Source organism: Petaurus breviceps, unplaced genomic scaffold (assembly GCF_028583685.1).
Source record: "Petaurus breviceps papuanus isolate PSGF00001 unplaced genomic scaffold, PetGlider_PUasm1.0 189, whole genome shotgun sequence".
NCBI classification, from domain to species: domain Eukaryota; kingdom Metazoa; phylum Chordata; class Mammalia; order Diprotodontia; family Petauridae; genus Petaurus; species Petaurus breviceps.
The window spans coordinates 15,432,943-15,455,252 of NW_027185809.1; the positions used below are offsets into that span (position 1 = coordinate 15,432,943).

Sequence of the window (22,310 nt, forward strand, 5' to 3'; positions counted from 1 at the left end):
CTCACTGGCGGAGAGACTCTTCTTAAACTCAGGCCCAGAGCTCTATCTACTTCACCACCTAGCTGCCTCACTGGCAGAGACAGGATGAAAACCATTTTTTTCAAACATGATACATACAGCATAAATTTGAAATGATCAACAGAGAAAAGGGACAAGCATTAAGGAGATCAAGCAAGGCTTTTCCTAGAAGGTGGAACTTTAGCTGGGACTTGAAGGAAGCCAGGAAGTGGAAATAAAGGAGGGTGAGAGTTCCAGTTAATGAAAATATGTGGAGTTGGGTGATGGAGCGTCTTGTGTGAAAGCAAGAAGACCAGTGTCACTAGACTGCAGTGTATGTGGACAGTAGTGATGTCTTAGAAGATTGGACAAGTAGGAAAGGTCAGGTTAAAAGCCAGAGGAGATATCAATGACAGAAAATGAAGTCTCTAAATAATTAAAATGATAGGCACAAATAGACTGTAATATATGACCAGTCACTCAACAAGCATTGATTAAGTACTTGCTGGGTGGTAACTACAGTGATTAAGATATGGGGATACAAGGAAAGGGAAAAATAGCCTCTGCCCTTGAGGAGCTCCTATTTCTAATGGGGGAGACAGTTTGCAAATACCTAGGGGCATATAAGATCTATGAGGAGTGAATAGAAGTGAACCTTGGATCTGGGAAAGGGTTTTGCTGAAGGTGGGATCTGAGCCTAGTCTTCCACACAACCTAAGAAGCAGAAGGAAGAAGAGAATTCCAGACTTAGGGAATGGATAGAGCAAAGACATGGAGACAGAAGGTGGCATGTTCTGTCTTTTTGTTGTTGTTTAGTCATTTTTCAGTCATCTGACTGACCCCTTTTGGGGGTTTTCTTGGCAAAGATACTAGAGTAGTTTACCATTTTCTTCTCTAGTTCATTTTACAGATGAGGAAACTGAGGCAAACAAGATTAAATGATGACTTGCCCAGGATCACATAGCTAGTAAGTGTCTGAGGCCAGAGTTGAATTCGGGAAGAGGAGTCTTCTTGACTCTAGGCCTGGCATTCTAGCCTCTGGGCCACCTAGGTTCCCTTTAGTATTCTGTTTAAGGGACAGCACTTAGGCCAGTGAAGCTTAATCATAGAGCGAATGAAGGTATGACAAAGGTGTAAGAACACTGGAAAGTTAGGAAGGAGCCAGATTTTGAAAAGCTTTAAATGCCAAAGAGAGAACTTTATATTTGCTCTGGAGATAATAGGGATCCACTAGAACTTACTGAATTAGGGAGGTGATATCATCAGACCCAGGCTTTAGAAAAATCCTTTTGGCAGCTGTGGGGTGGATTTAGAATGAAGAGAAACTTGAGTCAGGAGACCTAGTCAGACCTATCCTGATTCGAGTAAGGAGACCTAAAGTCAACAGACCTTACAAGCTGTTGTAAGAATACTTCAGGCAAGAAATGATGAGCACCTGAATGAACTAGGGTAATGCAGAGAAAGGCATTTCTCTCAAGAGATGTGAGGGTAGAAGCTAGACTTGGACCTATTCATTGAATGATCATGAGACTCAAGTTTAGAACCTCGGGTGACACTGGCTGGCCCCAGGTGAATGAAGATTGTGCAAGAGAAGGAGAGTAAAGGATCCCATTAGAGGTCTATGACTGGAAAGGAGATTGACTGGCTATAAAACAAAATCTCCATTGATGTCAGTCCAGGCTCTAGAGAACGCATGTCAGGTGGACCTCCTGGTGAGAGTTCCAGAGGCTGTGGACAAAAAGTGTGCTGGAGGGTGTGAATTGTCATCTGTACCTTTGGAGAGCAAGCCTAGGTTGAGGTCAGATATCCATCAAAATATCAAAGAAATGTTCACCTCATAGGATTGCTGTGAGCATCAAATGAGATAATGTACGTGAAGCACCTGGCCTGCATTTGCCTTTTAAGATTTGCATTTATTGCTAATTGGGGATCTACGTGAAACTTTGTGAGGAGAGGGCATCAGAACTGGGTTTTAAAGGATGAATCGGGATTCAGAAAAGGAAAGGGAGGATATTGCAAACCTAAAGGAACAAAGGCATGGAAGTGGTTGAATGGCCCAGGCTAATGCTGAATGGTCTAGTATAACTTGATCTTGGTGGAGAAAAATGCAGGAAAGGATGGAAAATGGGGTGGTACCATATTATGGAGGTCCTTAAGAGATAGCATAATGTAATGGATTTGAAGTCATTAGAGACTTGTCTCCCTAAACAAATTAGTCTGTGACCAGGGGTGAGCCTCTAGATGTCAGTTGAAAAAGATCCAATGGGATCTAATATTTGTAAAAGCACTTTGTGGCCTTAAAAACCACCATCTAAATGTGAACTCTATTATTGAATGCCAGGCTTTAAACTTTATTTGATAGACAAGTAGAAAACTACTGAACGTTTTTGAGTCAAGGAATAATATGACTGGATCTGTGCATTAAAGATAAAAAGGTTGTTCTGATATCTATATGAAAGATTAATAAAAAGTGGGGGGATAGAAGGGGGGTGACTGAACTGTAATAATAGTCCAGACTGGTAATAATGAGGATCTGTTTATATTAGGGGGGTGGCAGTGGGAATAAAAAGGACAGGACTGAGGTAGAACTTAGTGAATGTTTGGATAAGAGACTCGAAGGGGATGTGTGTGAATAACTCCAGATAAGGGAAAGAGTCGAATCATGGAACTCTAGAAAAGTAGTGGCACCATGAAGATAGTGAAGTTAGGAGGACAAGCAGGTTTGGGAGAAAATAGTTCGGTTCTAGACGTGTTGATTTTCATATGGCAGTGGGACATTCAGGTGGTGATGCCCCTTCTCCCCCTCCCTTTTTTCTGTAAGGGGCTTTTATGACAGCCCCCTTGTGCTAAATATGGATAATTATAGCTCTGAGTCTTTTTATTGGGTAAGAAAGACTTTCTGGGTTCTTAGGTAGAGTGTGAGGCCATACAATCCCACTAATGGGTTGATGGTCCAGATTTAGGGGAGGGGTGGTGGGAGGGTGTTTCGGGGTTTTGGGGGTTTTTTCTTAGAATTGTTTGTGTTAGGATATATAACTGCTTGTTACACTCTTGTTGGGTGCCTCCCTATACCAGGCCTGTCTGGAATAGGTGATGCCCAACTCTCTCAAGACTTGCTTTTAGAATAAAGAACTTCTGTTTCTACCTAGAGAAACCCCTGAGTTGTATTTGGGTAAGGGTCTTTGGGATCTTTATCCCACACACACATAAAAACAATTTTTAATTACTAACTTCTTTGAACCTCACAACAACCCTTTGAGGTAGGTGCAAGTGTTCCCATTTTACAGATGAGAAAACTGAGGCAGACCCAGGTTAAGTGATTTCCCACAGCTAGTAAATGTCTGAAACTGGATTTGAATTGAGGTCTACCTGACTCCAGACCTAAGGATCTATCTGTGGGGAGCCCTTCCATCCCAAAGCAGGGCTGAGAAAGAATCGCTTACCAAGAGGTTGAAAGAGTGCATAAAAAGAGACAGGACTCCGGGAATGGTGGAAAATAGAGAGCCAATGTTTATTCTTCCAGGCACAAGCTTTATGGAGTCCAAAATCTCCTTCCTAATTGTTTTCCCCTGAGGACATTACGCACTTCTTTGCCTCCAGGCTGTGGGTGGGCCATGGGTAGGTCATGGGTGTATATGCCACCTTATCTCAGGGACATAATCTTCACATCTATGTGTTTCAGCTCTTTCCTGGGGGATGGGGAACCGATCCAGGCTTGTCAACAGGCTCTTTAGCTGAGAGGGTTTATTGAGCCATCAGGGTCAGAGTCCCACTGGCCCTTGGTCCTCTACAACTAACTGCCAGTTCTGATTGGAGGATTGGAGGGCAGAGCAATGAACTTCTCCCAAGGCCATTATAGAGGGCTCAAACTTTTCCACCTTGGTTCATTTACCAATTACTGCTCTGTTACCCTGCTTGGTTTCCATGCTCCTTTTTCAACTTTCTTTTTTGATTTGTCTTTCTTCATTAGATTGTAAGCTCCTCGAAGGTAGGGACTATCTTTCTTTTTCCTATTTGTATCCCCAGCACTTAGCTGTCATCTAATTGATCTTCCAGTCTCAGGACTTTCTCCACTCCATCCCCTTCACAGCTTCCAGACGTTCTAACATATTAGTCTGACCCTGTCTACCTTCCTCCCACACTGAATATCTCCAGGCTCACACAAAAAGTCTTCAGTTTAGAGGTATTGAAAGTGCTTCATAACCTGGCCCCATAATTGATGAGCATTTTTTTTTATGTTCCAGGCAATTGTTGAGTTGTTTCAGTTATACCTGACTCTCTGTGACCCCATTTGGGTTTTCTTGGCAGAGATACTGGAGTGGATTGCCATTTCTTTCTCCATCTCATTTTACAGATGAAGAACTGAGGCAAACGGTTAAGTGACTTGTCTAGGGACACACAGCTAGGAAGTGTCTGAGGTCATATCCTCCTGACTCCAGGCCCAGTACTGTATCCACTTGGACACCTAGCTGCCTAGGCAGTTAAATTAATGGGTGTGGTTGGATCAAATGAGTATTGGTTAAGGAGCGAATATCAAGAAATGATGTCTGAATGATATTAGAAGAAGCAGGAAGAAGACCCTGGATTCAAACCTAGATCCCTTGATGCCAGATCTTGCATACCACCTCTCACACTTGTCTACATGTTCATCCTGGTAGTTTACTGTAACTCTTTCTGACCACAAATCAGTTCTTTTTATATCTATAAGTATAACTTTTTGTGCACCTGCTATGTCAGGTTAATAGGATTTTCTCTTATTGTGTAGTAACCTTGGCAGATCTTTATTATTCTCTAATTACCCAGTAGGGCATCTTTACAAGAAACCAATTGTGTTCAGTTCAATTCATCAAATATTTAAAAGCCTGCTGTATATAAGGCACTGTAGTTGGCATTAAAAAATATCTGTTGTCTTTAAGGCACTCCTATTTATTTATTCATTATATATTTAAGGTATTCTATCAGGGTGGTGTGAGTAGAAGTGGAGTGGGGAAGAAGAAGGAGAAATTCAGAAAAGTGTGCAGCTTTAATAGATTTTCAAATGCCCTGTGTATATATACAACGTCATATCAGGTGTGAAGTGGGCTCAATAACTGGGGGTTTCAGAAAATGACTCATGGCACCGGAGCTTAGCTTTGAAGGAAGCTAAAGATTCAAGAGGGAAAAAGTGAAGAGTTAGAATGGAGCAGGAAGAGATTAGAGTTCATTTGACTGGAAAGGAAACTGCATGAAGAGGGGTAATATGAAATTAGATAGAAAAGGTATATTGCATGGATACCTTTGGAATAAAATTTATTCTGCCTAATTTTTATCAATGCCTTCTCCTGCCCTCCAGCCACCATCCTGGGAGCATTTTTGGTATGCATTTCAGAGAACAAAAAAGAATAAGCAAGTAGCGAAGCGATTCAGCCAAATTCGCCAAACTATCCACCTAGTCTGAAATGACTTATTTGTGTTGTCTAGTTTTACTGAATTATTCATTTCTCTTTTTTTATTCCTTGTTATAAGAGGTGACCTTCTGGGAGGAGGAGGGAGACCGATACAGCGAGAATTTTATATGATGTAAAAACAAAATTGTTAAAACTATACATTTTTAAGTTGCCCTCCAACTCTGAATCTCAAATTTGTCTCTTCTTGAGCTTTTAGAAACAGGTGTTTCAAGTGTGACAGGACAATAATAGCTAACATTTTAGGAAATACTTTAAGGTTTGCAAAGTACTGTATTCATATTATTTCGTTTTATCTGCACAACAATTGTGGGATATAAGTGTTTTTATTATTCCTGTTTTACAGATGAGGAACCGAAGGTAAACAAGATGGTTCATGTATAACACTAAAGGGACATTTAAACACAATGTCACTTTTCTTTTTTTTCTTTTAGGAAAGGTTTTTTGTCATTGAAGAAAATGTTGATGAATTTCTTGAAGGCGCCTTGAATTTCAATAAGTCAGCCCCCCAAACCCAGCCATTAATTGAAGTACTTGAAGTTAGTGATAAGAAGACCCAAATTCAGTTAAAGGTAAAATGTTGGTGAACTCTCTAGAGGAGAGATTTGTGAAATTTTGAAGTCTAACCATCTCACTCTTGCCATTTTTAGTTATTGTTTAAATGATGAATAAATACCTTTTGGTGTCCTTTAATGTATTAATCATTTAAACAATAACTAAACACATGAAAATTACATTTAAATTTCACTTACAAGAAAAATGCATAATCCTTGGTGCTATAAATATAAAATAATGCTTTCTAGAGATGGCCCTGGATGCAGCGGGAGACCAAAACAAAGGACGAACAACTATAATGCTGTCTACATTATATTTTCTAATCCTAGAACCAAATTTATTTGAATCATGTGCTACTAAGTGGTACAATTCTTGAGTTATTTTAATAATTATTTATTAATATTTTACGAGGAACTTGCTAATAAGGATAGTGCACTTGGACTTAATACAGTAGACACTTAATAAATGCTTGTTGGTTGATTGCTGATCTTGAAGTGGAAAATATCATGAGTTTCATACAACTTAAGCCTTTCTAAAGAATTTGACACTGGTGTACAGTAGAAGCTAGAACTTGACCTAGGATTTAGGTTCCTGGGTCACAGAATTTTGGAATTTCAAAAGGGACTTTCAGTAATCTAGTATAATTCTCTTATTTTGCAGATTAAGAAACTAAGGCCCAAGGAGTAGAAAGTATTATACAGCAAAGTATTATACATGTTAGGCTCCAAACTAGGGCTCTTAACTTTCAGTCCAGTTTCTCATTACACTCTATACTATGTGGACTTAATCTTTTTCTTTTTTTTTTTTTAAAGCAATTGGGGTTAAGTAACTTGCTCAAGGTTACACGGCCAGTTATTTCTGGGTGTGGTGCTAAGTATCTGAGCCCAGATTTGATCCCCAGGTCATCCTGACACTGGGGCCGGTGCTCTTACTCGCTGTGCTACCTGGCCGCCCCTGTATGTGGACTTAATCTTAAGAAACAGTTAAATAGAGTATCATTCTGATAGTTTCCCTCAGAGAAAACACTTGATTTGTTACAGGTAATAAACAAATTTCTTATAATCATCCATAAATTATATTATAATTTACATGTATGTCTGTTTGTAAAGAACTTTACATATATTATCTCGTTTGAACCTCAGAACACCCATTGTGAGATGGGGACTATAGTTATTTCCATTTTATAGAAGAGGAAAACTGCAGGTGAGCGAGAAAAAATGGGTTTCCTTCCAAATGAGTGTGAGAGGCAGGACTTGAAATCAGAGTTTCCTGATTCCAAGTCAAGGACTTTACCCACATACCATGTAGACTCTTTCTCGCTATTCAGGGAGGCCAGGAGGGAAGGTGATGTGTTTAACTGATACTAAACAAATTAATCAAAACCCTATGGTCTCCACACAGATCTTGATACTCAGTTAGATGAACTTTCATGTCCAAAACAAAGATAACTAAATTTTTAAAAATCTTAATAGTATTTTTATTTTTTCCCCAATTCCATGTAAAGATCATTTTTCAACATTAATTTTTGTAAAATTTTGAGTTCCAAATATTTCTCCCTTCCCCGCCCCCCAAGACAGCAAGCAATCAGATATTGGTTTTACATGTAAAGTCATGTTAAACATATTTCCACATTAATCATGTTGTGAAAGAAGGATCGGAACAAAAGGGAAAAAACCCAAGAAAGAAAAAAAGTGAAAATTGTATGCTTTGATCTGTATTCAGACTCCATAGTTCTTTCTCTGAATGTGGTCAGCATTTTCCATCCTGAGTCTTTTGGAATTGTCTTGAATCATTGTGTTGCTGAGAAAAGTCTAAAAGATAATTAAACTTAAATTTTCTAAGTTTCTGTTCTCTTTCCTTTCTAGATTTTTGTTATTAGAGCTAATACTATCTGTACTTTTTATTATATCACACTTTAGATTTTCAGCTAGGGTGGCTTTCATTTTGGTCGTAAATTCTTTTTTTTTTTTTTTGGCTTGGTCATATATTCTAATAAAAAACAATAAACATGCCTGCCATGTGTAGGCCCTGGAGGGGAAAGGAAGTTTAGACAAGTCATTCCTTTTATATTCTAGTATTAGTCCTTCTGGAGTTTATGACACCCTCAGGTTTATGATGTACCTGTTTCCTTGCTCTTCTGCTTTCCCAGTGAGTCCTTTCCTGGGCTTCCAAACCTACAAAGATTTTTCAGTCACCTGTCTCAACCTTAGTACCACTGATGAGTCATGGAAGCCCTGTCTCTTTTCCTTTGCTCTCTTAATGGCAAAGAGGCTTCCCTATTTGTCCTCCAAAAATTATTCCTCTGGGCTTTAGGCTTTCTTGCATTAGAGATCTCAGTGCCTGGTTTTGGAATCTTTCTCTTACATTAACCTGGGATCTCTCTCCTGAATGGTTTGCCTGGAGTAAATTCATTAGTTTGACATAAAAAATAAAGACTGTCGTCATCCTAATAAAAAAGTGTTGGCTTCTTCAACTGTTTCTCTTAACTGACAACTATAATGATGCCTTCTCTTCTCTAGAGAGCTTGTGATCTAGGAGGAAGAAATATTGCCTTTAGGATTCCAGCTTCCCTGAGCTTCAGGCCCCTATACTGTTCTCAAAGTGGATCATCCTCACCCTATCTTAAATTTTCACAAATAACCACCCCTTCGCCCCACAATCCGGTTGTAAATCTCTGCTTCCTATTCTTGTCAACAGGACTGAAATAACAGACACTTCCGGGGGCAGTAGACAACTGATATTTTTCTCTGTTCCAACACACTTTCCTATAACTAGGTTGATGAATTATGCCTTCCTGCCCGGTAGCAATTTATTAAAATCCTTCTCTAATACAGGTTCACAACACAAAAAGGCTTATACATATAAAGTAAACAATAACAGACCACTCCTCACCAATAAGAGTGCCAGTACCACTGAGGTCTTGAATAAGTAGGCTGAATATTGTTAAATGAAATTAATAATTTAGACAATTGTTATGTTTTGCTATTTTTGTTTTCAGTATTAGTTAAACCATTTAGTAATTGTCTAGCACCTATTTCAAAAATTCTGAATGAAACCTTATGTTAGTTGGTTTGGCCTCTGATTAATCACAGAAAAATAGAATAACATTTTAGATGGAATACTGCAACTCTTTAACTCTTTCATTTATGAGAATTATGTCTATTGCTTTTAATATTTGTTAAAAGTATTTTTGATGTTGCAAAATTATATCATAAGGGTTCCCAAGAAAAGAATGAGTTATTAAAGAGAACTGACTGAAATGGACAAGGGTGGTAACCTGAGCTAGCTTTATCATTGAGCTCAGGATATCTTAAGAGTTCAGGACATGGGGGCGGCCAGGTAGCACAGCGAGTAAGAGCACTGGCCCCAGTGTTCGGATGACCTGGAGATCGAATCCTAGGCTCAGACACTCAGCACCACACCCAGAAATAACTGGCTGTGTAACCTTGAGCAAGTTACTTAACCGCGATTGCTTAAAAAAAAAAAATGAATTAATTAATTAAAAAAAGAGTTCAGGACATGTCTGATATTTCTGCAGATTAGCTGAGAACCAGAAGTATTCCTCAGACAGCAAACAATGGACAGCACAAAAAGTCATTGACTTCTTTTTCTTGTAATACAAATAGACTTCAGAGAAATAACATTTGCTGATCTAAGCCACACAGCCACTAGAGAAAATATGCAAACATGGCCAAAAGAAAATGGGTAAAGGTAAGGATTCTGGGGGTCAGGGTCCATAGGCATCTCCAAGAATGATGATGGAATTTCATCTATTCCTAGAGGGATAAATTTTTAGAAGCCAAAAGTGCCTCTAAGGATTGTTTCATCTGGGTTTCTAAGAACAAAAACAATAATTCATAAAGGCCGAGGGTAATCAAAATATGAAAATGCAACATTACTAGGGCTTAGAAATACTGACTTTACACCTGGAAATCACACTAGGAGGCAGGTTCTTGAAAAATCCCAAGATTCTACTTATCTTGGAAGTGGTGCAACCAAAATCTACTTCATGCTAGAATTTTGTGCATCTTTGTTTAGGATCCAAACCAATTTAGAGAAATATACATTTTAAAGCTTGAGTTACTTATAACTTAATTCATCTCACATTGCAGGCTTTCTTGTATTTTTCTTGCTTTGGTTTACCTTAATTTCTTAATAACACTAGCCTCTTTAGATGTTTATGTAAAGTCATATAAGTAAACTACTCTCCAAACAGAAGTACTTGGTGTATCTATCTTCTTTTTTCATCATTATTAGATCCTGTTGGTTTGTAGGGGTTTTTGTTTTTTACTAAGTAGTAAGAAAATTTCTCATTTTCATGTTTACAAGTTTATGTAAAATAAAAATTATTACAGCATCAAAAAAAAGGGGGAAGAAATAGGAAGATAACCTTCAATGCAGATTGAAGAATAGGCAGCAGTAAAACTTACACCAACTCCAGAGCCCGGAGGAGAGATCTAAGAGAAGAGATAGTAACTGGGAAGGCCTGCTGCTGAAGCTGGACTCTCATTGCCTGGGCCAGTCCTCACACCTTGCTGCAATTTTTGGTTTTTGGTTTTTGCCTTTGTGCTCCCTCTGATATTGTATCTTCAAGAAAAGCCCCCAACACTTGAGTATACCCCTTATCCCAAAGTTATGAGAAGATAGAGTCAAAAGGGGCAAGGCAATTGGCAGGCATGGATGGGTTGGATGGCATCTACATAGTTTGAGGCAATTATATTACACATCTGATAAACTGTTAGAGAAATAACTTATTGCTAATCCAGGTCAAAATCTTCTGATTTCTTTGACATACAGAACTTATAGTAATGAATGTATTTTTTAGAGGTGGCTTAAATGTTTTAATATTTAGTCATTTTAACAAAGCCCTACCATTTAATTGTTTTGTTTCAAAGAGCAATTTATTTCTCTTGACAGTCACAAGAACTAGATGGCCAAGAGCAGCTTAATAGAAATGAACAAATATTTAATATAAACCATTTACCTGAAAAAGAAAATATGCTTGGAGCAAATACAGAGAACAGTAACAATTCAAGTGATGTTGAAAAAGAACATTCAAAAGGAAACAACACATCTCCTGATTCTTACACAGCAGCTGGAGCACTGAAAAAGGGCAGTTGTGGGTCTGCCCCTGGCCTGCAGTATGAACCGCCTAGTGCTTCCGCAGAGGCTACTGGAAAATCTCAGCTGGTTTTCACAAAAGAAAAAATTGCTGTTTATTCAGATAATGAAAAACAAAACACAAAACAACCGGCATGGATAGAAGAGAAAGAATTGGATGAAGGTGACATACTTCAAAGTGTAAGAGAAACCAGTATGAAGGATGGAAGTGTACAGATTATTAAAGAACATGTGACTAATTGTGCATTCACTTTTCAGAATTCTTTGTTATATGACTTGGATTAATTTGGAGATTTTATGAGATTCAAGTCAAATTCAAATTCAGTCAAACTCCTTAGATTTAAAATAGACTGTGTTCCTGTAACAAGTAGCTCATGTCTGAATTCACATCAAATTCAGGGTCTGGCAGAAACCAGTAAATAGTAAATCATTTATCTGATTACTTTCAGAGGTAAAAATTTTAAACTGATTATATAGCTGAGCAGTTCAAACCTTTAGCAGTTTTTCAATTAATATTTTACAAATACTGACAAACATTAAGGAAATGGATTTACCAATTCTCCCTTTTTTCTAAATTATTATGAGCGCTCTGAATTTTAAAAGTAAAGTTTAATATTGTGTATTTTTTTCCTTTTATTGTACCTATTGTTGACCATTATTTTGTCTTGAAACATTCATAAAATTGGAATGTTTCTTCATAAAAGAGTTCTCAAGAGGGTAGGCACCAGCTAGCAATACACAGGGCAGAATGCTGAAACTGTGATAAATGTTTTAAACCAGAATTGATCTAATAATTCTAGACTTGCATTATATACTTAAGAATTTTCTGTTCTAGAAGCTTAGAAGGGATAAAAAGAACCCTTTTGACAATCATTAGAGCACTAAACAATTAAGATACAATATTTCTAGAGCAAAACAGTATTCAGTATGTTTGTTTCAGCTTTGAAATTATTTATTCTTTGCCTTACCATATATAATAGGTAAGATATCAGAGACACTGTTTTCCTAATTAACAATTACTTCAGGAATTTATCAGTGTTTCTTAGAATGTATTATTTAAGTATTAAAATGTATCTTTTGGTTTCATATAATAGTAGCTTTTTTGAAGAAAAATCTTAAAAACTGGATATGAAATTTTCTGTAATATGTCCCAGAGAACAAAACTGGGTAAAAGCTTGGGTAATTAATTATAAAAAAATAATTTTGCATTTTCCTATTTAGTAATTTAAAGTAAATTTTTCATGCTTCCTGGAATAGAAGAAAAAGTCAGATATGAAAAGATGCTATTCCCTGAAATATATATATAGTCTGGTATCATTAGTCGAAAGGGCAAGTAAAACTTTCACTGAACAATAATTCACTTGAGTCTCAGAAGCATAGGACCCACTCCTAATAAAAAATTAATGGAACAACAGTAGAAAGGGAAGTGTTTGCTGGCTAACCCCAAGCCCACAGATGAGTCTACTTTTTGGACTATATATACACTGTGGCTGACCCCTTGAGTAGTTGAAAAACTCAGAAAACCAATATAGGCTACTCAAAACTTTTTGGAGTAAGAATTCTAAGCCAGACGTGCAAGAGTTGGCAAACCAGAACTGGTGTGATCTTTTAAGGGTGATGAGGTGTGGGATGATGGGCAAAATGCCACATTAAAAAAAGTTTCTTCTCAGCTGAACAGAATGTGATAAGACTGAAAATCCATGTAATTTATTCTTACTGAATTTGCTAGCATTTTATTTGTAAAAAATAAAATTTTTTTAGTCAATTGCAGTTGTATAAGAGTGAAACTTTCTACTAACTATATATATAATATATATATATGTTTCCTAGTCTTTCTAATTTGTCATTTAAAAAAAAAATTAATTCCAGTTTTAAAAAATTGACAAGAGTGTTTCATTTAACAAATGTCAGGTAAATAGAGCCCGGCCCTGGAGTCAGAAGGACCTGAGTTCAAATTTCACCCCAGACACTTAACACAAAAACTAGCCATGTGACCTTGGGCAAGTCACTTAATGCCAATTGCCCTCCAAAAAGCAAAAAAAAAAAAAAAGCAAATATCAGTACTGTTGTCTCATGGCTTTGTGATCAAATTTAAGTTTCTTTTCCATTAAAATATTTTTTACGGGGTGGCCAGGTGGCTCAGCGAGTAAGAGCACCGGCTCCAGTGTCGGGATGACCTGGGGATCAAATCTGGGCTCAGATACTCAGCACCACACCCAGAAATAACTGGCCGTGTAACCTTGAACAAGTTACTTAACCCGATTGCTTTAAAATATGTATTTTTTTACTCTTCATTTTCTGTGATTGGGTCATTTGAAAGCTAAATGTTTTCTTCCAAAAGGGAACTAATTCATTGGTACTTTAAGGTTGGGGAGGGAGGCATTATTTGAAATTGAGCATCATTACACATTCTTAGTAGCTAACAATTCAAACTCACATGCACATACTCATTTGAGCTTCACAACTACCCTATGAGGTAGTTAACATACTTTTCCTCATTTTACAGATGAAGATATTGAGGCTGATATAGGTTATACAGTGGCCAGACCACACACATTCAGGTCCTCTGAATTTCAAGTCTAATATTCTTTCTAGCACTCCCATGTTTTCCAAAGAACTAACATCGGATTTCTGAAATAAAAAGACCTTTCAAAATATTTTATCAACTAAATTTTGACTTTGGGATTATAATAAAATTGACCTAAACATGATTAAGGATTCTTATGTGAAAAAATGTTGGAGTAAGAATTTCTTATTTAAACATTTTGGCAGCATTAAAAAAAACAGCCAGGTATTTCTACACTGAAGTAGAAGCTTTTCACATCAAATACATACCAAAAGAATGTTCTGTGCAGGCAGGTCTTCGTGTAACATTACGTACAGATATCTGCCATTCTGAAAATAATTGTTCTTTGAGAAGGTTATTTAATAAATGTTTGGATTAAAAAACCAGTGAACCATCAGTAATTTTACTGTAATTTTCTCATAATTAAAAAATGAATTTCGGTGTTTAAAAGGATGTTTTCAAAGTGGAAGAGTATGCAAAGATCCAGATAAATTTGTAATAGATGAATTTTAGTGTTTTCTCTATTCCTCAGCCCTTCCAATTTTTCAATGTTACCTTGTGCAGTTGGGATTTTAAAAAAGATTACTATTTTTTTAAACACTTTTGACAAGAATGTTTATTTGTATTAAAGCAGAAACCAGTTCCTAAATCATTTTATACAGTTTGGTGTCCTTTAGACCAATACGATCCAAATTTTAAAAATTGTCATTTTTATTTGTGCAGTTTTCACTGCAGTCTTCTATAACTTTTACAGAGTTCATGGTCCCTAATATCTCCCCACCCTCCATTTTTCCCATGTGGAAGGAGAGGAGCCATAGCATACTTTTTAATGATACTTAGAGTCTTAGGAAAGAGATATTGTTTGTTTTTGTTTAAGAGCAATTCAATTTGGGCACTCTGGGTGGAGGGTCTACAGGGATCCTTGTGGTGCATACCACAATCTCCAGCGTGATAAATCCTAGGAACTTCAGGAACCATGACTTTCCAGAAATTTTTAAGACACGTTGTAGTCAAATACTGAAGAGTCCAGTCCCAGTTATAATCATCGTAAGTACAGAAAGTGTCTGTACACTCAATCAGTTTATGATATGTATCTCGAGTCAACACCAGGCCCATATTGTGCTCTGTAGATTTCCAAGTTTTCACTTCTACCTTGTCTGCTTTGCCAAAGAAACTTCGACTGACAGAGTACGACCCCAGGGAGAGCACATCACACTCAGGGCACTCCTGCGGTTTCAATTTCCACATTTTTTTGAGCACATGAAAAAAGTCTGGAGCTAGGTAGTGATCCTCCTCCAAAAAAACCATGAGACCCGCATAGTCCCGGAGGATCTTGACCCTCTCCCAAACAAAGTGCAGCTTCCACCACCAGTGATGTTTGGTTTGAGAAAACTTGGCCTCTCGGTAATGGCCGAAGGAGTCCGGGTATTCTGCGTTGATGCAGCCCATTTTCAAAGCTGCTTTCTTCTGCAGGTCTCGGGGGCAGTCTTTGGGATCGTTGCCAGGGAACTCGTTGGGGTACAGCTGGATGCTGAAGGGGAAGAAGACCTGCAGGACTGGGCAAAAATCTACCCCCGCGATCAGCTGATTGATCTCGGTCGACCAAAAATCGTGGCTGAAGATGACGAAGAGGTTACCAATGCCTGGGACCCTGCGGAGCGAGTCCAGCAGCAGCTTGAGGTAGTCGGGCCGGTTGTGCACCTGGACCACCAGCACCAGCTCGGGCTCCAGCGGCACCGGGCCCCCGGCGGCGCCGCCGCCGCCCTTCTCGCTACCGGCTCCAGCCGCTCCCGCTGCCCCAGCCACTCCCGCTGCCCCGGCCGCTGCGTTTCTCCACGTCTGGTCAAAGTTCACCTGGTACACCAGCGACCGGTACACCAGCGTCATGTTGTCCACCTCGGGCGGCGGGGCGGCCGTGCCGTTGGGAAACCTGCGGAGATCGCCGGGGCCTGCAGCCCGCGCCGGGGCGGGCGCCGAGCCGGCTAAGGCCTCTTTCTTCCGCTGCCGCCCGTTGCTGTTCCAAAAGACGAATCCGCAGGCGGCCACCACCAGCGTCAGAATCAGCACCTTCCGCTTGTAGATGCGGAACCTCATGGTCTCCTGGGCCGCGGGTCCGGGAGGGGGGGGGAGCGGGCTAGCTAACGGCGTCCGGCCGCGCGGAGCCTCGGCTTCGGCAGGCGCACTAGACCGCCGGAGTCCCCGCCCGCAGCAGCAGCCAAAGCCCCCGCAGTCCCTCGAGCTAACTCATCCCTGGCCCGGCGGGAGGTGGGGGCTGGAGCCGTCCCGAGGCCCGAAGGCAAAGAAGCCGAAGCAGTTCTCAGCGGCCCATTCTCCTCTTCGGCGGCGGCGGCGGCGGCGGCTCCCCAGCCGCTAGGAGACCGGGCTCTCGGTGCTCCGCGTTCTCGCCATTCAGGACGGCGGGGCCAGAGGAAGCGTGCCGCAGCCTTAATGCCCTGGTCCCGCTCTCCTTCCGAAGCGCGAGCCAGCCCGCTCCCCTTCTGGGATCATCGTCGCGCAGCCACCTCTCGGAGCTGGCAGCCGCGCGACACAGGTAGTAGCTGGAGGCCAGCCCAGACCAAACGGCTCTGCCCTGCAGCTCACACCCCGCCTTCCCTCCCTCCTGGTTGGTTCCTCTCGGTCACGTCCCGGGCGCCCTCCCACGGCCTCCTGGAGCTCATTGGGCGGGGACACGGTCACTCCGTTCCGGTAGTCCCGCCCCTTCCCGTCAGGCGCGGGGTGATGAGTTGGAGCGCAGGTGCCCAGGTGGTATGTGCATTGGGGCCGCGCTGAGGCTTGTAGTCTGTTTCAGGTGGACAAAGTCCGCTCGGGGAACCTACCGGATGAAAGACGGAGCCCCAATCTAAGGGCCTTCTTGGCCTCGTCGCTGACCTTTTCCAGTAACGACACGTCATCCTTGAAAGCCTAGCTTCTGAGGAACAGGAAACTTGTATGAGTGTAGTAGGAACGTGGCATCTCTGGTCCTCTGAAAAGGCATCCGAGATGAGAAAGCGGAAGGTTACAAGAACGTTTAAAAACCCAGCCCCCCTGGCTTTTTTTGGACGGATAAAAAGGTGAAATAAAAACACATCTTTAGCCTTTAGATTTTTTTCTCGCTTTAAAAGTTCAAACCAAATGTCATTTCCTCAAGAAAATCTTATGAGTCAGAGGATAAGGATGAGTCCCCGCTCTACCATTTACTTAAATTGTTTTTCGTTTTCCAGTTTGTGCCTTGCACAGACTAAGTGCTGATTATTGTCATATTTTTGTGATCTTGGGCAAGCTTATTTCCTTATCAGCTCTAAATCTTTGATCCTATGACATCGCATTATTATACATTAACTTATGCAAGTACTGTGTTATACTTTTCCCCACATGAAGACTGTAATGTGAGTTTTCTTGAGGAAGGACAAAGACTGTCTTACTTCAACCCCACCCCCCTCTCCAGCAATTTAAATAAGACTACTTAGGAGAAGAAATTTAATATTAGGTGACTTGATCTTCACAATTCTGTTGTTATCCCCATTCTACAAATGAAATGAGACTCTAAGAGAGTAGGTGATTTGCTTAGTGTCAGATAGCTAGTAAATTAGAGACAGAATGGAAAGATTTAGATTCAAACTCCAGAGCTCTAATTTCTATACCACTGGCATCTCACAAAGATACTTTAATGAGATATACTGAACAGCAAAAAGAAATTGGGTAGTACCCCTAACCTATCCCGCAAAATGGCTTTTTTTTTTTCATGAAAAAATTGACAGGTACAGGCCGAAGCCACACTTTCACCCCTTAACCCAAAAGAATTTGAGTTCCATCATTCTAGATTCTGGGAACCCTCTTGAATTCTCTTTGAATCTTCCCACTAGATCTGGCATTCACCTGAGGCCATAAACCTTCCATTTTTGCAAATTCCAAATCTCCTTTACTTTTAACTCAGCCTAGCCCTCCATTGTCTGTTATCTCCAGGTAGGCTTCAGCTACTTCCTACCCTTAATCCCATTTTCTTGGTTCTTGGTGTTCAACCTCAGTGTTGGCCACTCCCATCAAGAACCTCCCCAAACATCTCCTCTAGTCACCCCCCAGACTACTTGACCACCCCTAGATCCCTCCCACAATCTTTCTGTATATAAGATCCATCTATGAAGGTGCTCAGATTCAAACTAGCTCAGATTCATTCTGGCCTGCTGGTCAATATAAGCATCACAAATACTCAGATTCCTTAAGAGTCTAGCCAATGGTAAGATTTCTTAAGCGTCTAACCAATATGGTGAATCTTTAATAAACTTCGTTTTTCTTCGGCTTAAAGAAGACTTGGATCAAGTTCATTTGGGCAGAAATCAGCTTGTCCATATTTTGGGGTCCCAAGCACCCCTAAACCTCAACACAATGAGGTCAGAAACTTTCTGAAGAAATCCAAACATGCAAAGAGGTCAAGCAAATTAAAACGTTTTTAAAGGTAATCAAGATCAAAAGCAATTAAGGTATAAAAGATAAATCAATTAACTAATTGTAAAGAGGTGATTAGGAATGTTGGAGCTTCTGAGGTATATCTTATAGATGGTATAATATTTCACCTAATTGAGAGTGAAATAATGTAGCACCAATGCTATATTTATAGCACCCACGAACATGATAGAAACCGTGACTATAACTATCGCATGACATTGGATCGAAAAATATGTCAAACTCTCCAGATAGAAGATAAAGTTGAAGGATTTATTTAAACACCAGAAAACCTAATCCCAAAACCAGTAAGCTGAAGTACCAAAGATATTTAGAAGCCATAATAATGCTGAGCCACAGCATCCTTTAGCCCTCCCACAAACCAATACAAGATCAATATTTACTCACGAGCCTATCTGACTCCTTTTCTAAGCTCCTCTGTCCCCAACAGTCTGCAACTGTCTCCAATTGTCAGACTCCTCTGTCGACCTCTCTGTGGGCTCTGCTTCTCCTTAGCAAACCCCTCCTGCCATAGGCCCCATGTGACTACATTAAGCCTATCAGGGGGCAGAGTTTATATCTTCACAGCAGGGAAGGTCTTCAAAATTTCTCTTAGGTCTATTAAGGGGCAAAAAAGATCTTCAAATTCCCATTCCCATTATAAATAACAAAGGTTTGGGATTTGAAAAAAGAACTCCTTGAGAAGGAAAAGAACAAACTAGGCCTCTAACCGCTGATGGAAAGAGGTGAGGGGGAGTAAAATATTTCTTAAAGATGAGGAAGTGGGGAGGGGAGAGAGGGGTAGAAAAGTTATATATGCAGATAAGGATAAAAAAAAATGTATTTTAAAGATAGCAAAGGAGAATCCCAGGTTCTGTCTTTGGGATGGGCAGTCAACTAGCATTTATTAAGAGTTTGCTATGTTGAAGGTACCTAAGGTCTGGGAATAAAAGGCAAAACACAGTCCCAGTCTTCAAGGAGCTCACATTCCACGGGAGGACTAAACATACAAACTATGTAAAAGATTTGTAATCTCAAACGAAGGCAACAGCAATTGGGAACTGGGAAAAGCATCCTGCAAAAAATGGCCATATTTGACATGAGTTATGAAGGAAGCCAGGGGAGCCACTAGGTATATTTTTGTAGGGAGAGCATTCCAGGCATGGAAGATAACCACTGAAAAGACAATCATATTCATGCAAACAAATTGTACATACACAGTATATGCAATATAAATAAATGATAGTAAATCTTTGACCAGGCACTAGCAGTGGATGAAACTTAAAGGATTCTTGCAGAAGGTAGAATTTGAGCTGAGCCTTGAAGGAAGGCAAGAAGTGGAGATGAAAAAGGAGAACATTCCACCCATGATGGCAGCAAGTAAAAAGGCTTGGAGTCCAGATGATGAGGTATGGGCTCTGGGAGCCCCCTGGAGCTCTCCTTGAGTCCTTAAGGTACAGGCTCTTGAACTCTGATTAAATCATCTCATTTGATGAGGCATTTGCATTGTGGTTGAGCCCAAGCCTCTGTTACTAGATTTCCCACCCTGGAGCCTATCAAAGTGTCAATCCACCCTTAAACTGGCCTAGCCCACCATTGTCTATAGTCTCCAGGTGGTCTTCCACCCTTAATCACTCATTGACCTCATTGACTCCTCCTGAAGACCCTCCCCAAACTCCTCCTCTAGACCACCCCTAGATTCCTCCCACAACCTTCTGTATATAGGATCCCATCTTGTCTCTATGTTTGTGAGAGCGCCATAGAATGACCTAGCACAGACTTACTCTGTATCTAATACAAGCGAACTTTTAATAAACTTTACTTTTCTTTGGCTGAGAGAAGACTTGAGTCGAATTCATTCAGCAGGACCTGGTGTCTTGGTATTTTGGGGTCTCCAGAGCAAACCTAACCCTCTTTATGGGTAACCTCTTCACAAAGATGGAGTTATAAGGACAGTAAAGCGTAAGACTGGAAAGGTAGGAACAGGCCAGGTTGCAAAGGTCTCTGAAAGCCAAACAAATGATCTTATATTTGATCCTGAAGGTAATAGGACATTTACTAGAATAACAGTGGAACATTCTTCACCCAAGGGTGACATGCTTCTGGGAACATAGCATCATTGGGATGAGTGAGATCATTCATGAATGAACCACAAGGGATTAAAATTTGAGGATAGACAACTTGCACACCAGTGCTTCCAGGATCTGGATAATATGTTCTGGTGATGATCCCAGAGTCCTCCTCACTGGGCAAGATACAACTGGTTACACGTGTTGTTCAGTCAGGCTCATTGGGCCAGCTCTCCACAGGGCATATAGCTCCCCTGGGCTCACTTTCTTTGCAGGACCCATTGCTCTGCTGGACAGCCATAGCCTCTGAAACTTACCACTTCTGGCTAAGCTGAAACTCTTAGCTAGGGCGTTGCTAGGAGTTTTTCAGAGAGAACTGGAACCCTTGCCCTAGGACCAGTGGAAAGCTTCTCCAGTTCTGCTCCTGTGTCTCCAAGACCAGCCATCTTCCAAGCAGCAGTCTTCCCTTACCAGGTATTGCCTTTCTTCTTGAACATCTCTTCTTAGGAGTTTGGGTTCAGGAAGCAATACCCTTGAATTTTCCTCTCGGGTTGTATGCAAGCACACAGCTCCACCATGGCCATATGTGTTTCCATGGCAAGATGCCAATGTCAGTGGGTGAAAGGGGAGAAAGGGAAATCCCCTTCTTTCTTTAATGCATTCTATTACAAGTGCTCCTAAATTCAGTTGTCTTGGAGTGGAGCCAAGAGCTGAATTTATAGCCAACAACAACAAGGGGAATATTATAAAAGAAAACCCAGGCTACTTGGATTATATAAAAAGAAAAAAACTTACACAAATGCATCTAAGGTAAGAAGAAAAGCTACATATTGTGGAAAAATCTTTGCACAAAAAAAAACCCCAACTCTGATGAAAGACTGATAGGCCAAAATCTACAGGTAATCCGACACAAATCTGTAATATTTGAACCATTCTCTCACAGACAAGAGATCAAAAGATAGGAGAAAACAGCTTTCAGAAGAAGAAATGCAAATCAATGGCCATCTTAAAAAAATCTGAAAATTGCTCATAATTAGAGAAAAGTAAAATAACAAAACATAGCACTTATCTACCAAAAAATAGTAAAAGATGGAAAAATTCAAGGTGAAGGGAGCTTTTGAAAAACAGGCACATCCATTTTTAGGAAAAAGTTGGAATTATTCAAAGAAAATTAGAAAATTGTTCATTATTGTTTGATACGGTATTCTTTTTTTTAAAGTCCAGAACCCTTGTGGATTTTAATCTGGCAATGGAGAGTAGGAAGGGGAGCTGGGGGCTAGGCATCTCCTCAGCTCTAGGTGATTGCCATGGAGCACAATGGTAACACCATCTCTGGACGACGGCAAAGGTTCAGCTCCCCAGCTCACGATTCCAGCGCTTTCACGATCACTTCGCTGGCATCCATTCGGATCTGAACCTCGGCCCGGGCTGCCTCATCTGATGCCCATGACAAGTCTGAGTGCGCCATTTCCAGGTTGGATCTGGCAGCCGCCAGGTCCAGCATGTCCAGAGCCACAGCTTCTTCTGCCAGGAGCTGCACCGAGGAATCGGCATTCACTGTGACAGAACCACTGATGACAAAATACTTGGTGGTGGTGCCATCCTCGGTGTGGTCGAGATGCCATGCACGGTCACCAAGCCGGGCTTCAGCACCTGCTGGGTGGGCACGTGGGCAGCAAGGATCCCAAAGGCCCCATTCTGGGTTGGGACATCCACCTGCTTCACATTGGCCTCGTTGAAATACACCTGCGTCGGGGAGGCGAAGGTGAAGTACATCTGGCCGGGGACGGCGGCGGCCGGGGCGGCCTCGGAGTAGGCGCGGGCCGGAGGAGCCGCAGGCGCTGGGACCCGGGCTTGGCGCAACAGGCGGAGGCCGCAGCGGCGGAGCAGGGTGGTGGGAAGCATGGAGACGGTGGACAGGCCGGGTAGCGGGCCTTATTTTTTTTACTATATAAATGCTAGCTGTCATTATTTTTATTGTTATTAGAAAAACACAAAATACTTCATTTTCAGTTAATCTAAAAGGCTCTGTAAGTAATTTTTCAAAGATCTTTTTTTTTCATTTTTCAAATGCTTTATTAACTTCTGATTTACATCATTAATTTCCACCAGATTTTG

General features: G+C 40.7%; 2 protein-coding genes and 1 pseudogene across 2 annotated transcripts in view; 1 reads left to right on the plus strand and 2 right to left on the minus strand.

Moving 5' to 3' along the window:
• The window catches only part of DNAAF2 (dynein axonemal assembly factor 2), a 16,475-nt gene extending 3,991 nt beyond the window's left edge, over positions 1 to 12,484 (plus strand). The window contains exons 3-4 of the mRNA XM_069091976.1: positions 5,876 to 6,013; positions 10,914 to 12,484. Of these exons, the coding sequence (XP_068948077.1) occupies positions 5,876 to 6,013; positions 10,914 to 11,402 (627 nt within the window). The 3' untranslated portion in view covers positions 11,403 to 12,484. The remainder of the gene's footprint in view (positions 1 to 5,875; positions 6,014 to 10,913) is intronic.
• Positions 12,485 to 14,271: 1,787 nt separating this feature from the next.
• On the minus strand, positions 14,272 to 16,326 carry MGAT2 (alpha-1,6-mannosyl-glycoprotein 2-beta-N-acetylglucosaminyltransferase). The gene has a single exon (XM_069091977.1). The coding sequence runs from the start codon at positions 15,775 to 15,777 to the stop codon at positions 14,410 to 14,412; it is 1,368 nt and encodes a 455-aa protein (XP_068948078.1). The 5' UTR covers positions 15,778 to 16,326; the 3' UTR covers positions 14,272 to 14,409.
• Positions 16,327 to 21,482: 5,156 nt separating this feature from the next.
• On the minus strand, positions 21,483 to 22,114 carry LOC138164016 (ATP synthase subunit delta, mitochondrial pseudogene; annotated as a pseudogene).
• Positions 22,115 to 22,310: the final 196 nt, after the last annotated feature.

Coding starts and splice junctions, on each gene's coding strand:
- MGAT2 (XM_069091977.1), bottom strand. CDS start 15,777: ATGAGGTTCCGCATCTACAAGCGGAAGGTGCTGATTCTGACGCTGGTG.